This window comes from Rhamphochromis sp. 'chilingali' (assembly GCF_963969265.1).
Source record: "Rhamphochromis sp. 'chilingali' genome assembly, chromosome: 5".
Taxonomy (NCBI): domain Eukaryota; kingdom Metazoa; phylum Chordata; class Actinopteri; order Cichliformes; family Cichlidae; genus Rhamphochromis; species Rhamphochromis sp. 'chilingali'.
This window is the reverse complement of record NC_137932.1, coordinates 34,101,995-34,117,461: the sequence shown is the minus strand read 5'-3', so window position 1 is coordinate 34,117,461 and position 15,467 is coordinate 34,101,995. Positions and strand designations below refer to the sequence as shown.

The window sequence follows — 15,467 nt, the reverse complement described above, 5'->3', positions numbered from 1 at the left end:
GAAGTGAGCCGAGCTGGGCTGCAGAGACCCGGAGAGAGCAGCCTGGAGATAGCACCCCATTAGAGTGATAAAAGACCCAGAGGGAGGAAAGCAGCCGACAGGACCAACATGCACAGCCACTGATGAATGCCAGGTGGAACGGGTCAAGTGTGATAAGGGAAACTGTTTATTTTCTTATTTTTAAAAAAAAACCACTGTTTTCTGTGGCCGAAGCCACAGCGATAGGGAAATGTCTTTATAAATATCAACTCTAAACACAGGCACGGTATGGTACCATATGTGGCGCCTTTCGCCTCTGGTTTATGACTCTGTTTCCTCCGAGTGTCTTTTCCATTGTCTGCATGATTCTGACATTCACTGTCAGTTGGCACACAAGGCTGTGTATTGCTGGAAGTTTGATTTATATTCTGCAGCTGATTACAGAGTTTGGGGGATAATTGTAAACCTAACCCTAACCCTAAATAGGTGGTCTGTTCACACCTTCTTTCTTAAGGATATGGCTTGAAATCTGTTTTCAAGGCCCTTATTTCATAAGAGTTGTGGATATAAGATTTGTACTCCTAAATGGGTGTGCTAAAATATTTAAGGACAGAAACACCAGACAGTTTTCCCAGATAGTGCGAGGAACTGGCTTTAATATAGGACTGACTGCTCATTTTTTTCTCCATGGCAGTTTAATCTACCCATGCTTACATGTTAAATGTTCCCTAAACACAATATATTTGCTGATGAAAAACTACCAACTCTACAAGTAATGTAATAAAATTTTTTAAGTAAAAGACATTTTTCCGGCACTGAATCCCCTGACTAACCTTGTCCTACCGCCATATTTTGGGTGGTGCAATGCCAAGAGCCACCTGTAAAACAAATTCTTCTTCTCTCTCTCTCTCGATCGCTTCTGTTATGCTGCACTACTGTTGCTAACATTAATACTGTCAGAAACATGGTCTGTCAGCTATTTCAGCTGCATATTCAGGGAACCATAAAATGCTATTTAAAAACCCAAATCCAACTACACGTTTTTAAGTTTTACTTTCGAGGCATGCAATTAGGATGATGACATGTTCGGAAAACCGAGCGGGCCGATGACGTCCTTCTCTGAGCTTATTTCTTATGCATTGATATAGCTCAGGGTCTACGTGCATTGTTGTGATTAGATGTGACTTATGTTCCTTGCCTCAATAAATAGTAGGCCTCGACGTGGAATTCATCAGGCTCTGTTTTTCATCAGGCGCTTTATGCATGCTGAACTATGGCTGCATCTCTTTTATGGACTAAAGCCTGTGGTGTTTTCCGCCGCAATGTAAGAGGCAGTATATCTTTAGAGTAATCTGAGAGCTACGCAGACATGCAGACCTGGAAAAATCCAAGCCAAGTATATTTCGTCTACTTTAAAAGCTAAAGGACAGTTCAATTGATCTCATTGCAGAGGTGATGTGTGGATTTTTTTAGCTGCAAAGATTTTGGAAAAATCGAGTGCACCTTCAAGGATGACATACGTTATTTATTAGGTATGAGGTATCCAAAGTCCTCTAATAAAACACTGTCAATTTTTTTTGGTCTGTAATTTTATTGTATTTTTCCCAGTTCAAACATGATTTTGGTTTTGAGTGTGATCACAGGAATAACAAGCAGAGCAGCAAGCATTTCTTGAATTTTTTCTTCTTTCCTCTGAGTCCAGTGCACCACTCTACACCTCAGTGATTTATAAGTTAAAAAGAGACGCTCAGCAGCTGGGTTTTGCCCACAGACATGTTAATCTCACACCTATGAGAGGCAAGGCAGTTGCCCAGCCTGGGGAAACAGTGGCAGAAATACACAGAAAAGGATGAGAACAAAGTCTTTTGTAAAAAAAAAAAAAAATCTCTTCATGGGGCAGAGATAGAGTTTCAATGTCAAACCCTTTTCAAACAAGCTCATTTTGAACAGTGACACCTCCCAAAGGCTTTGGAAGAAGCAGGGAAGCAAGGGCATTCAACAATCGGAGCCAAAAAAGAATGAATAGGAGCCACATAAAAACACATACAAAATGGTTAAAGAATATGATGTCATGTTATGATGGTTCTCCCCCACCAACCCTTCCCACCCCAACATACTTGGAATGATTATGTCTGGCTGCTGCTGCTCTCAACACATCTGCACAACCAGCCCATTCATCGGAGGTACCTGTGCTTAGTGGGAGATAAGTAGCTTTCCACGAGAAACAAAAAGAAGATTAGCTCTGCCGTACGCTGTGTTGGAGGGCATGCAGCTTTGCCCTCCAAAAGCAGAGAAAACCTGAAGAAAGTGCCTGCTTTGGTTGTTCACATCAAAGATCAAAGCCAGATGCTGATTAAGTCACAAAAATCAAAGTTAAAAAGTGCAGGAGACATCTAAGCCAATTCTCCTACAGTGGCAATTAAAGGAATGCTTTTACAAAGTTTAAACTCATTAATATTTGTTTTAGATCACTCTCAGTAAAATTCCCCCTTTGAGCAGCTGAGCACGAGAAATAACATTCATTTGTTGTCATATTATAGGACAGGGCACGTCTATTTTTTATCCCCAAAATAGAAAGCATGTAGTTGGTTTTGTCTTGCTGAAAAGGAAACATAGAATTACATTTTCAGATTAACTCTAAGCTGAACCTCACAGAGGAATTGACTTCATCAGAGCCCTCACCGACAGCTATACAAATGGCAAACAACAAACTCAATCACCTGTTTTCTCCTTCATTGCAACTGCTAATTTATTTCGTGGTCTTGGTAGAAAAAAAAGTATTTGAAGATTAAACGCATTACATCAGTGAATGGTCTCTCAAACTGCCTGGCCTGCATCGTGAGTCTGCACACAGACCTCCTAAGAGGCCTCTGCTTCTTTAAGTTATCATGCGGAGTGAGCTTTTGAAATGGATTCTCAGTGACATGGAAAATGTCCCTGCCTAATCGTCTTTTGTTTAGTTCATTTAACTCACATGGAAACAAGAGAGTGGGTCCTTAAGCCCAGCCGTGCAGGCTACCTTTACGAAGGAGGCGGCCACCTCTAAAAAGGAGCCTTGCTAAAAGACACTGCAGATGAGACCAAGACTTTGCATTCTCAGGATGAATACATGGGGTCCAGAGGTCTGACCGATCGAAAGCCCCCCAGGAGCCCAAGCGAAATCAGCCCTGAAAATGTCCCCAGTCAGCAACTGAGCATTATCTACCGTTCTAACCTGCCCCCACCCACCCCTCTCCAATTCCAGAGCTATGACAGAAAGGAATGAAACACTAGTCTGTGGCCAAAGCGTTCCCTTGAAACAAAGGGAGTAGCTTGGCCTCAGATGAGTGCTTGTACAGATCTGCTCCTACAGGGCTGGTTCACTTTTGTATCAACAGTTGGAAAATGAATCACGACTATTTTCTGACTCTTTTTGTAAACCGCACAATTAATCAGGTAATCTGAGTAATTATCAGATAATTTAATAATGAACATAATTAGCAGTTGCATTCCTAAACATGTCAACTCCTGTTTCACAGAGAATGGTTTATTTTCAGACAACGATCCAAAAGAAACAGCTGAATTTCCTGAAACAGAGCCATCCTCAGCATATCTTAAGTTCTTCTTCCTCTGGGTGTAAGTGGGGGAAAAAGTGAGAAGTTATGTAATAAGTTATTGATTTTCCTCTTAAAGGGAGACTGAACCAAAGAGCCAGTGGTCTGAAGCCTCCCAGAGGAGCAGCCCCACTGATAACACTACCCTCCCTGCTGCCTCTTAAGATGGCAAGACCCCAGGCCTCGTCACATATCACTTTCACCCTCATGCCACGGGGACACAACAGAGAACAACAAAGACAATGTCTTCTGACATGGACTTCTCCTGTCTGACCACATCCGTCAGCACCAAGCAATTACAAAAAAAAGACATCTGTGCCACAGTTTGGGTAGATAAGCAGGACAACAGCATGGAAGAGCGAGAAAAGATGAAGGCCGCTGCACTGCGAGGGGGGCTCTTTTGCCATGCAGGGGGGAGGGAAGCCAGAGAGGTGACTCTGCTGGTGAGCAGAGGTCAACTGTGCAAACATCCATCTTCTTCTTGACAGGATCCTGTCAGCCTGGGTGCTCACGTTACTAAACACAACAGGCAGGCCTCCATTGTGGTGCTGTGCTGGTCTGCAGCCATGTGTAAATGAAGTTAATATTCCCTGACCTCACGCATGGCCAAATGTGGACCCCAGTGTCACCTTGGAAATAACGCTATCTGTCGCAAAATCACAAAGCGTTCCCTTTCTGGTGGTTACAAAGTCTTTAACTGACCATATGCTTTTGTTTGTGTGAGAATGAGGAATGTTTACTCGGATTCTATTCATGCAGTGCAACGCAGGGTCTCAAATTTGAACTGGCAGGTCAGATTTTTTTTTTTCCCATGCTGACATGAAATAGCCGGTTGGTCCAATTTGCACTTATAATCACACATGTCTTCCATTCAGAATGGTGAGCCAGTAAAACTAGAAATCCATCTTGTTTGCATCAAAGCTAGAGGTAAATACAAAAAAGAAGTATCAAAAGGGATCCAGCTGCATCCATTTTAAATGAAACAATGTGATCTAATTAATTAATTAATTAATTCCTTGTTCTTGTGTCAATCTATCACTTTCCCACAGTTGTTTGCCTGCCAAGTGTTGATAACCTTTACATGTTCTAGGATGAGCAGTTCATGAAAAATGTCTGAATTTCTGTGGTAGAGTACAACTGGCATTCCATCTGGTCCTGTGTCTACAGAGACTAAATTAGGCTAAAAATGTATGGCATGTCTAGCTAAGACAAGCCGTGAAAATGGCATGAACCTGAGCTGAGAATAATGGAAACGAAACAAAAACTGCCCAGGGCATCTACAGGGAGTGCAGAATTATTAGGCAAATGAGTATTTTGTCCACATCATCCTCTTCATGCATGTTGTCTTACTCCAAGCTGTATAGGCTCGAAAGCCTACTACCAATTAAGCATATTAGGTGATGTGCATCTCTGTAATGAGAAGGGGTGTGGTCTAATGACATCAACACCCTATATCAGGTGTGCATAATTATTAGGCAACGTCCTTTCCTTTGGCAAAATGGGTCAAAAGAAGGACTTGACAGGCCCAGAAAAGTCAAAAATAGTGAGATATCTTGCAGAGGGATGCAGCAGTCTCAAAATTGCAAAGCTTCTGAAGCGTGATCATCGAACAATCAAGCGTTTCATTCAAAATAGTCAACAGGGTCGCAAGAAGCGTGTGGAAAAACCAAGGCGCAAAATAACTGCCCATGAACTGAGAAAAGTCAAGCGTGCAGCTGCCAAGATGCCACTTGCCACCAGTTTGGCCATATTTCAGAGCTGCAACATCACTGGAGTGCCCAAAAGCACAAGGTGTGCAATACTCAGAGACATGGCCAAGGTAAGAAAGGCTGAAAGACGACCACCACTGAACAAGACACACAAGCTGAAACGTCAAGACTGGGCCAAGAAATATCTCAAGACTGATTTTCTAAGGTTTTATGGACTGATGAAATGAGAGTGAGTCTTGATGGGCCAGATGGATGGGCCCATGGCTGGATTGGTAAAGGGCAGAGAGCTCCAGTCCGACTCAGACGCCAGCAAGGTGGAGGTGGAGTACTGGTTTGGGCTGGTATCATCAAAGATGAGCTTGTGGGGCCTTTTCGGGTTGAGGATGGAGTCAAGCTCAACTCCCAGTCCTACTGCCAGTTTCTGGAAGACACCTTCTTCAAGCAGTGGTACAGGAAGAAGTCTGCATCCTTCAAGAAACATGATTTTCATGCAGGACAATGCTCCATCACACGTGTCCAAGTACTCCACAGCGTGGCTGGCAAGAAAGGGTATAAAAGAAGAAAAACGAATGACATGGCCACCTTGTTCACCTGATCTGAACCCCATTGAGAACCTGTGGTCCATCATCAAATGTGAGATTTACAAGGAGGGAAAACAGTACACCTCTCTGAACAGTGTCTGGGAGGCTGTGGTTGGTGCTGCACGCAATGTTGATGGTGAACAGATCAAAACACTGACAGAATCCATGGATGGCAGGCTTTTGAGTGTCCTTGCAAAGAAAGGTGGCTATATTGGTCGCTGATTTGTTTTTGTTTTGTTTTTGAATGTCAGAAATGTATATTTGTGAATGTGGAGATGTTATATTGGTTTCACTGGTAAAAATAAATAATTGAAATGGGTATATATTTGTTTTTGTTAAGTTGCCTAATAATTATGCACAGTAATAGTCACCTGCACACACAGATATCCCCCTAAAATAGCTAAAACTAAAAACAAACTAAAAACTACTTCCAAAAACATTCAGCTTTGATATTAATGAGTTTTTTGGGTTCATTGAGAACATGGTTGTTGTTCAATAATAAAATTATTCCTCAAAAATACAACTTGCCTAATAATTCTGTACTCCCTGTATAAAGCTTAAATATCTTCATGAAACTTGTTTTTAATGCTGCTCAAAGAGTCTAATGCATGCACTCAGTTTTCAGGATGTGTGAATAAGTTAATAAGTAATCGGAATATTAATGTTCAAACTAATATTTACTAACCCAGGCTCTCACTTCTCATGCTGTAGTGGATATTTAAAAATGAGGCTCTGGATATGAACGTTATACAAGTACCATTTATTCCAGCTTGGCAAATCACGATTTTCAAACATAGTTTCCTTACTCATGCCTTAACTGTGGTTTAGTCTCTACTAATGGGCAGGAATTAAAGCAGAACATCTGGATAGGAATTGTCAGGAAGTAAATTCTACATCTGTTTTCAGCAGTGTAACTTTAGCTGAAATGTAGCACAATATTGCCCTTTTTATTGACCTAAAGCACTGTTTTCTTTTCTACGGAACCTGCAATTCCTATTTGTATAATTTTCTCCACCTATATAAAGCACAGAGAAGCAGAGTTTGGAGGTAATACTGAAGAGCCTCAAAATGCTAGAAAATAGAAATGAGGAGTAGAGTGTTCATGCAAAAAAACAAAAAACAAAAATTTGGTTAAAGTAAGAAGCACAACACCTCCAGACATGGTCTAATTTAATTATTAGATCATTTTTCAAAATTACCTTGCATTAAAAAAAAATATTTTCTTTTTCAATCAAAAGTTCAGAAATGGCTCCATCTGCGATTGTATGAAATCAGCTATTCTATCGATGTCTAGCTTTTTACTTGATAAATGACTTTAATTATTACGTTATTATTGGGCACAGCGCTGAATGCTTTTGTTTTTGTCTCGGGGTCCTTCCCTAAGTGATCACTTTTAAGGTAGTGCCAACAGGATTGGTGGAAACATTGTGAGCAGAAAATAATACATCTTATCTCAGACTGCTACCTGCCAGGCCAAAACAACAAGTAGGAAAAAGCCCGAGGCTGAGAAAGAATGCTACTATTCACAGGAAACAGGCACTGGCAGTGACAGCATGCAATCCCATCCATCACCAATTTATTTCAATCTTGAGTGATTTGGGTCCATTTGGGTCTCTTGTGATATTCGACACATACCTATCATTTGCATAATTAAGCTCCAGAGCAGTGGCAAAAGACAGCCATTTGGTGTATTAAATTCACACCTTATCAATCAAGGGAGCATCAAGATGTATGAGGACCTCCTGACTTCTTGGCCTCATTTGAAATGCTAAATACAGCCTTTTCTTCAAGCCTGGAGCTAGACCTGGCTGCCTGGTGGCTTCCATACACGTAAGCTGTCGCGGTCAGATCCCAGCCCTTTCCCTCAGGGGGTTTAATCATCAATCAGTCTCCTACTAACTTCTGTCTAACTCCCTGACAGTCAAGATGGATGGTGCCAGCATTTACAGGATGCTGTATCCTCTCATTAGTTCTCTAGTTAGCATGCACCGATAGCAGTGAGATATGGCCCGTTTTATCTGTTTTCCACCAGACAGCAGTCTCTCCCTTTTCTGGGACAGGGTCAACAGTTAATCATTTCTCAGGCACTGGTTACTTAGTACCACAATGATGCGATGTGTCAAAATTGGACAACATACATTCCCGGGATTGAGTGAAACAAAGACACCAGTGTCCTCCCACAAGAGCCCTCTTTCTGTTTAAACGACTCAGTGGCTCCATTGCCACCAGTGGCCAGCGCTAAACAGAACCAGCAGATGAATGGGCGCTTTTTTCCCAACACGCACTTCTTTGCAAAATGAAGCCTTCGCAGGCTGCGGGGACACTTCAACTGGCCTTTTTCAACAGCCATTACGCTGAGATCACTGAACGAACACGGCGCAGATTGCCACAAAAGAGTTAACAACGGACCGAGGGGGGGGGGGGATTTTGTGTGTGTATGTGTGTGGGTGAGGGTGGGGTGGGATGGGGGTGGGGGCAGAGATGATGAATGAGTGGATCACAACAACTTTTGGAGAAGGCCTTTGCATCCACACAGAGGCTCCTCAAATTACATGAGTGACAGCTCAACTCGCTTACTCCACCCCCACCCTCCCAGTGCCCGCTTTATAATCATAGCACAGTTGCTCATTCTAAAACAGGCCAGTTAAGAAGTGTGTTAAGGAGTCAGTTTTCTTTACAATAAGTGCTTGTCAGATAACTACAAACCAAAGTCACCTTTTGGTTGTCATTATTCAAGGCAACACATGCTCAGCAAAGATTGAATGTAATGGAAATTATTTTCACGTGTTTACAAGACCACTGTAATCCTGGCTAGATCCTTAAGTGGCTTTAACCTGTTAGGAACAACTAGAATGTCAACAACCCATTAACGGTTAGGTGTAGTGTCAGTCACTTTTTATGCAATCTGTCCCTATCTAACATACCCAAATGAAAAGATTATAGCAGAATAAAAGGAAAGCCAAAATACATGTATGAGACTTTAATTGAAGGATAACATTATTTCAAACATGTATCCTTTTCACAAATAGGGCTTTATCTCAGCCAAAAACAATAACTAGAAAGATCTTCAGAGATCACAGGGTTCGGGATTAGGACTGGTTGACCTTGACAGGCAAAGTGTATTTCACTAAACAGCAGAATCATTTAGATTTGCAAAAATCATTAAAACTTTCCAAACCACTAAAATGAACGAGCACTCAGATGTTTGCTCTGTCAGGAGTTGGGAAAGCAAAAACTGAACCTATTAGTAGTACAACACAGAAAATACTAAACTTCCCTGTGCTTTGCCCCTCTGTATAATAAATTTTTCCAATGTACCAAATGTATAAACAGACATATGTTGGCAATGCTTCATTTTAACTCTTCACATTAAAAGCCCAGGAGTTAACATATCAACAGAAAAAGATAAAGTCACAAGATAAAGTAGGCTACTTTTACGGCACTAAGACAAACTGGTTCAAGGATCTCACTTATTCTTCCTACGGTCACAGATACTTGGACTTATTGCTCTGCTGTTCAGCTGATAGAAATACTTTGAATAGCTTTTAGATTGTTCTATGTGGAAACTACTGAATGGACAATTTGATGTCAGTGGAGCAACTGGAAGAAGTGCTGATGGTGCACTGTGATTCTCATTTTATTTAGATTAACTACCCCTTAATACAAAAGCATCTCATGCCTCAGTAGAGATAAAGCTCATAAAGGTGCAGTGTCAAGACTGGAATCTTGATCGGCACACGCATTAAGGTGCCTCCATCCCTCGGGTTTTTAACGACTAAAGGATAGACTCATTGTGCTGTTGCCCACATCTGCAGGTTATTTGTTGTAGTTGACACTTTAACAGATTAATTAATAGAGACATGCAACCATCTTTTGTTGTGAGGACTCTGTACCAAGATGTAATAAAAGGTAGTTAAAATGACTCTGACAACCCAGAGCAGCTGGTTGTTCTGCTGCACCACACTCCCCATGGAAATAAATTGTGTGCTTTCTTTCAACCTGAGTGCACAATCGGATCTTATGTGTGCGTATAAGAACAAAAGAACAATAAGAAGGGGTTTTGTGGGGTCGGATAAGCGATAGCCTCCTAACATTAGCACAACTTGAGGCAGGCTGTGTTGCTCTAAATTACATGGTCTAATATATTTCATTAGCACACCTCCCTCAGAGGGGTCCCTAATGGATGACAGCATGGCATAAAAGCTTGTCTGCCAGGGACACTAATTTGTTCTTAGACGCATTCCGTTCAATTATTACTGGCTGCTGCTCCTTATAAGCTGCTTAGATTGAGGTTGCTCGCTTTGCAAAAAAGAAAAAGTTTGGCTAATAAGGGGCGCTGCTTAGGTTCCGTGACCCAAGTACCTAAGTCGCCCTTCTTTTAATCTGCAGTGATTTCTATCGCTCAAGTCAGGTGTCTACTGGAAGTAATCCTCTGGGAGTTCAGAGTGACAGAAAGCACATTATCGGTAATTGTAGTGGAACACTCGGCACCACAACAATCCAAAAACCAGCCTCCCTTCATAAATATCCCGAGGCCGAAATGCCACAGGACAGCGGCAATTTGTTTTCCCACTCTGTCTGGGTCATTTGGCCGGGTCACAGAGAATACTGAGTGACTGGATGGACTTCCTCTAGACCTGTATATTCTGCTAGTGATTGTCTTGGCTTCCAGCCAGTAACACAGAGGGAAGTGTTGGGAACTGCGGAGCTAAACTCAAGATATTATTTAATCCCAGTGTCAACAGAGTCATGTCAATAAATTAAAACCCTCATAATCGCTTAATACAAAATCAAATTATTAGACTTTATGCAAGTTTATTCCTGTCAAACCAGCTCATGTAATCCTACTATCACACACAACTATACGTCCACTGGTGCCTAAATTGTCATTCACCTGTTTTGCATAATCTAATCACAAATACTATTAAGTTCATTACCTTTTTTCCTTATTTTTTTCATTTATAAAATGAACTGAATTATTTATAAAATGTTGTTAAATAAAAAAAAGTCTGAGAATTTCTCCCAAAAATTACATAAAAAATAAATCAATAAATGAGTGAAAGTGACTCACGTTCACATGCGTCTCCCTTCTGATGAAATCCAGCTTTGCATATACATTTCCCAATGGGCACTAGCCATTCCCCCTCAGCACTGCAGTGCATCTTAGGAGAGTTATCGGCTTCCTCCTCGGCATCGCTCACGCACATACCCTCGACCTCCACCAGTGAGGAGAACTCTGATCCCGTCACGGTGTCTGGGAACGTGGCCAGGTTCTCGATGATAGACCAACACTTCTTGTAATAAACTTTTACAGAGACCAGGGCGATGCACGCTCCTACATCCTGGAAGGCCAGGTAGAAGCCCCGCCTGGACAGGGGGCCAATTATGCGCACTTCGGTGTTCAGCTTCATCTTCCTCTCGCCTAGGTCACCCTGAGTGAAGCTTTCATCTGCTGCAATTGTGTCTATTTTCACGTACTGGTTCTCCCGTAAGCTTCGTCCTACCTCTGAATCTGTTTCCTGGTAATACAAGTTGAATGTCTCCTTGCAAGTGCCCACCACACCAGGTAGGCTGTTACAATCCCTCAAGGTGAATTTCAGCTCCACAAAAATTCTCTGGGCATCGCCCTTCTCTATCCAGTTAGTCCGAAGCCAGTTATTCTGATTGGGTTCCATGACTTGGCAAACCTGGTATGTTCGGATGGGTGTATAGTTCTCATCCAAGCCGCTTATCTCTTCCCACTGAAAGAACACAACACAGATTTGTACATGAATGCATCCACACAGAAACAAACTTGAATGTGAAAGCAATAACAGAGATAGGTGTCTAATGAAGAAACTTAAACTGCAGGTGATTACACTGTAACGAATACGACAAAGGTTTATGAAATATAGTCATTTCAGACAGCTTTATATACAAAAAACTGCAGAGAAGGTAGATTATCCGTTTATCGCACAAGCACATCTTTAAAGAATGATGGTGCTCAGTTTATCTGCTGGTGCTCACATTATTTATTTAAAAAGTCTCCCCCCCCACACACACACTTTAATCAGCAAGTTAGAAGTGGTTTGCTTGAGGCCTTTGTGCTCTGAATGCCAAAAGCCGGCAGAGTTTAGCTGCAGAAAACAGCCTCTTGCATGCTCCATCTTTCCTCAGGACAGACCTCTCTTGAGCAGAGGACTATAGCACATACATATTATTATTCCTATCACATATGTGAGACATCACAGATAGCAGGGGAAAAAATCCAGATATATGGAGCACATCCGCATGCACTCGATGCGGTTCTGCAGACTTACCCCATTGGGAGGATAGGAGATCCACTCCAGTTCTGTCTGCTGTGCCTTGGAGTCCAGTAGAATCACTAGTGACAGGAAACCAAGAAGCAGGTGGTTAAATCTCACCAGGGCATCGGGCCTTGGAATTACTGATAGGCCACACGTCTATACAGCACAAACCCGCGACCTAATTTCTGCCAGCAGAAAAATAGAAACGCAGAAAGGAAGGTATACACTGCAGCAGACAGGTCCTCATGCTTGGAACTTTCTAGCTCACTATGAAAAACACTAACGAAACATATGTAATAGGAATCACTACAAAAAAAAATAAGCATTTGTATCTAATTTATATATTTTCCTTTTTAAAATTAAAAGTAATTTTAGCATGAAAGTTGTTGCCTTACGAAGAAAGTAGCTCTTATTACCCTGGACTTACAAGTGCAAAAAGATGAAGGCTATTTTGAGCTCCAGACGGCCACAAAACTACAGCGAAACAATGTGTGACATGCGGCGTCTCCGCAATTTTAAAGGACGGCGGCGACGAAGAGGGCAGTGGGGACGCGTGCGAGAGCGCAGAGCGGCACCGCGGCGGCTTCCCGAAAAATGGAGGAAGTTGTTTCAATTGTATTTAATATTAGCAGACATTTACATCACGACGGGGAAGGGAAGCGGCCACGGTGCACCGCCGGGGGAAAAGTCAATCAATAAAATGAATATTTACTTATTTGTTTATTTTTTGCATATTTAAAAAAATAAATCACGTCTGATGGAGGTCTACGAAATCCCGCATTCACCTGTGATTTACAATTCCTCACACCATTCCAGCATCTACGGTTATTACACTGTACTTTCCGCTATGAACACCAGTTCCTGCGGCTGACTTTATGCTTTTACTAACACGATCGTAAAATGTCATTTAACTCAATTCTGGCTAAATGAAGGCGCCAATTATTAGCTGTTATCGTGTATCTGAATTCCCTTCCATTTTAGTCTTCGATTGCCTTGACTCTAGACGACTTGAAAGTCTAAGGCAGATCATGTCTCCGCATCGTTCCACTGGATTTTCCTTCCAGGAAACAAGAACAGACACGACTGTCAAAAGCCGAGGACACTTTGGAGGAAATAACGCTCCGAAACTGCGTCCTGATAGAAGGCTTACTCACTTCCAGCGAGGCGAGACTGCTGCTGAGATATAAACCCACTTACGCCTGACAGACCGTTAATCTATAACAAGCAGGTTATTTGTACCGATTACCCACTGATGCTGGAACAAAAAAAAAAAAAAAAAACTAGAGCCTCTGCGCCTATTCTACAGCGTTTAGTTGCCGTGCGTAAAAACACCAAGAGACCGCTTACACCAAAGCCTGGTAGCAGACAATTCTGTTATGCCTGCTCAGTTATCACCTGACATTAAAATTCCGAGTAACTAAAAGCAAAAAGAGATATTTTTCTTTCAATGTCAGGACGCGATGTGCTGATTTTTGACATATTTATGTTAATGTCGTCTCCAACTGCAGTGGGGTGGAAGAGAGGAAAACTTTAGGAACTTACCTTCCTTCGCATTCTGTGCTTCACCGCTGTCTACATAAAAGCATAAATGAAGGCAAAACGTAATCCACAGACACGGGAGAGACCTGGAGAGCATGGTGCAGCTGTGGATTTCAATCTAGACCGTAACTAGCTTTGCCACCGTCTCGCGTGCTTCCCATTGACGACACTGAATCTGCTCTATGTACAACAATCCACTGGTCTCCACTCAAATATCGTCTGCTGCCGCTGGGAGGAGACTAAAGCTCCACTCGTGTCAGTTAGACGGACGGACAGAGGCATTATCCAACAGCAGCGCGAAGAAGGGAACGCAACAGACATGGAGAGCCAATACGAAGATGGAGGTGGAGTTTAAGGGGGATGAGCAAACTGGAGGTCCACGGCTGTGGAAATGTTGTCAGGAAAAGGGCAAGGGATTTTTTAGTATAGTGGATGTCTCAGCTGAACTCTACACGCACTCACACAATACAGCTCTAGTGAAAAACACAGACTTCCGCGGCGTTTGGTGATTTAAACTTTTATTAATTTTTCGGATGATGTCACGGTTGATTTTGTTTTTAATTAAAGGTCCTCTGGAAATCAGTTCAGACACTGTGGAGAGGAGACAGTCAAACATCTAATCTGTAAACTCGTAATAAATCTTCACCTTCAGTTAAAAACTGTTATTTTGTGTTGTTGTTTTTTTTAGCTTCTGTGAAGCACTTGTCATTTTTATCTGGAACGGTGCTATAAAAACAAAATTTACTTACTTACTTTATTTCAATTATAAACAATAATATGCTTAAAAATGAATTTCATCGCTCCCCCTGGGTCTGAAGCAACCTCACCACAAAGAAATATCTGAAGCAACCACAGCCTCTGAACAAGTGCTGACACATAATGTGTTAAAGTACTAGTAATCCTTCATCATGATGTTATTCAAGTGAAGAAAAGATAAGTGGGCGAAGTCAAGAGTATTTATAATGTAGTTTAATTGTTATGTTACTGATTTTCAACAGATTGCCTTTCCCAGTGTGCTTTCATTTCCAGCTGTGTATATTGATTAGCCCATATATCCGAGTGCATGACTGTATGCCTTTTCCATGAGATAATGCAGTTAGAGTGTGTGTCTCTTTAAAGTTGGTTTTCCTGGTTTTTCCTAGTGTGTGACTTATATGTGATTGCAATGTTTTGTTTCAGCTCAGCTTCATTCAGTTAGAATTTTATTAGAGTCTAAAAGCACCACATTTGTGTTCAAACAAGATTTTGTCTGGCTATGTGGATGCTGGATGTATCACAAGCAACACAAAAAGGCTTCAGCATTGTGTGTGTGTGATTTGGCCAAATTTACATGTTAAACCAACAGCACTGTATATAGTGTCTGTTGTATATTACTGTGTTTTGTTAAATGCACCTCTGGCTGAATCACTATTTTATTTTTTGGCCATTTACTGTTTCGTACTGCTAAACTCAAAGAGGACGTCTGCTTCTTAACTCCAGATTTCTCATTATTGGACTTATCCAGACAAGCTTTGCATGATCCACAGTTCAAAATAGACCCTCTATGACTGTCTTATAGTAGGTCTGGGCACAGCTCCATCAGTTAACCCTCTGCCCCAAACATTTAGTTTTAATTCCATCTTCCACGTGTGACTAAGATGACCACCCATATGGAAAAGAAATAGAAAAAACTTATAAAAGACTTGCATCAGATTTGCTTCATATAGTGAATCATATAAGGCTTACATGATTTACTCATGAAAGTGGCCACTTTCTCATTACTTTCATATATTGTTTTAG

At 41.6% G+C, this 15,467-nt stretch overlaps 1 protein-coding gene across 4 annotated transcripts in view; it reads right to left on the bottom strand.

Moving 5' to 3' along the window:
* epha7 (eph receptor A7) overlaps positions 1–13,914 on the bottom strand; it is an 86,562-nt gene extending 72,648 nt beyond the window's left edge. For 3 of the 4 annotated variants that reach the window (XM_080882081.1, XM_080882082.1, XM_080882084.1), the window contains exons 1-3: positions 13,692–13,914; positions 12,162–12,226; positions 10,934–11,603 (exon numbers count right to left, since the gene is read on the bottom strand). In XM_080882081.1, coding sequence (XP_080738207.1) covers positions 10,934–11,603; positions 12,162–12,226; positions 13,692–13,785 — 829 coding nt within the window. In that variant the 5' untranslated portion in view covers positions 13,786–13,914. The remainder of the gene's footprint in view (positions 1–10,933; positions 11,604–12,161; positions 12,227–13,691) is intronic. The other variant, XM_080882083.1, reaches the window with a different exon arrangement.
* Between the last annotated feature and the right edge of the window lie 1,553 nt (positions 13,915–15,467).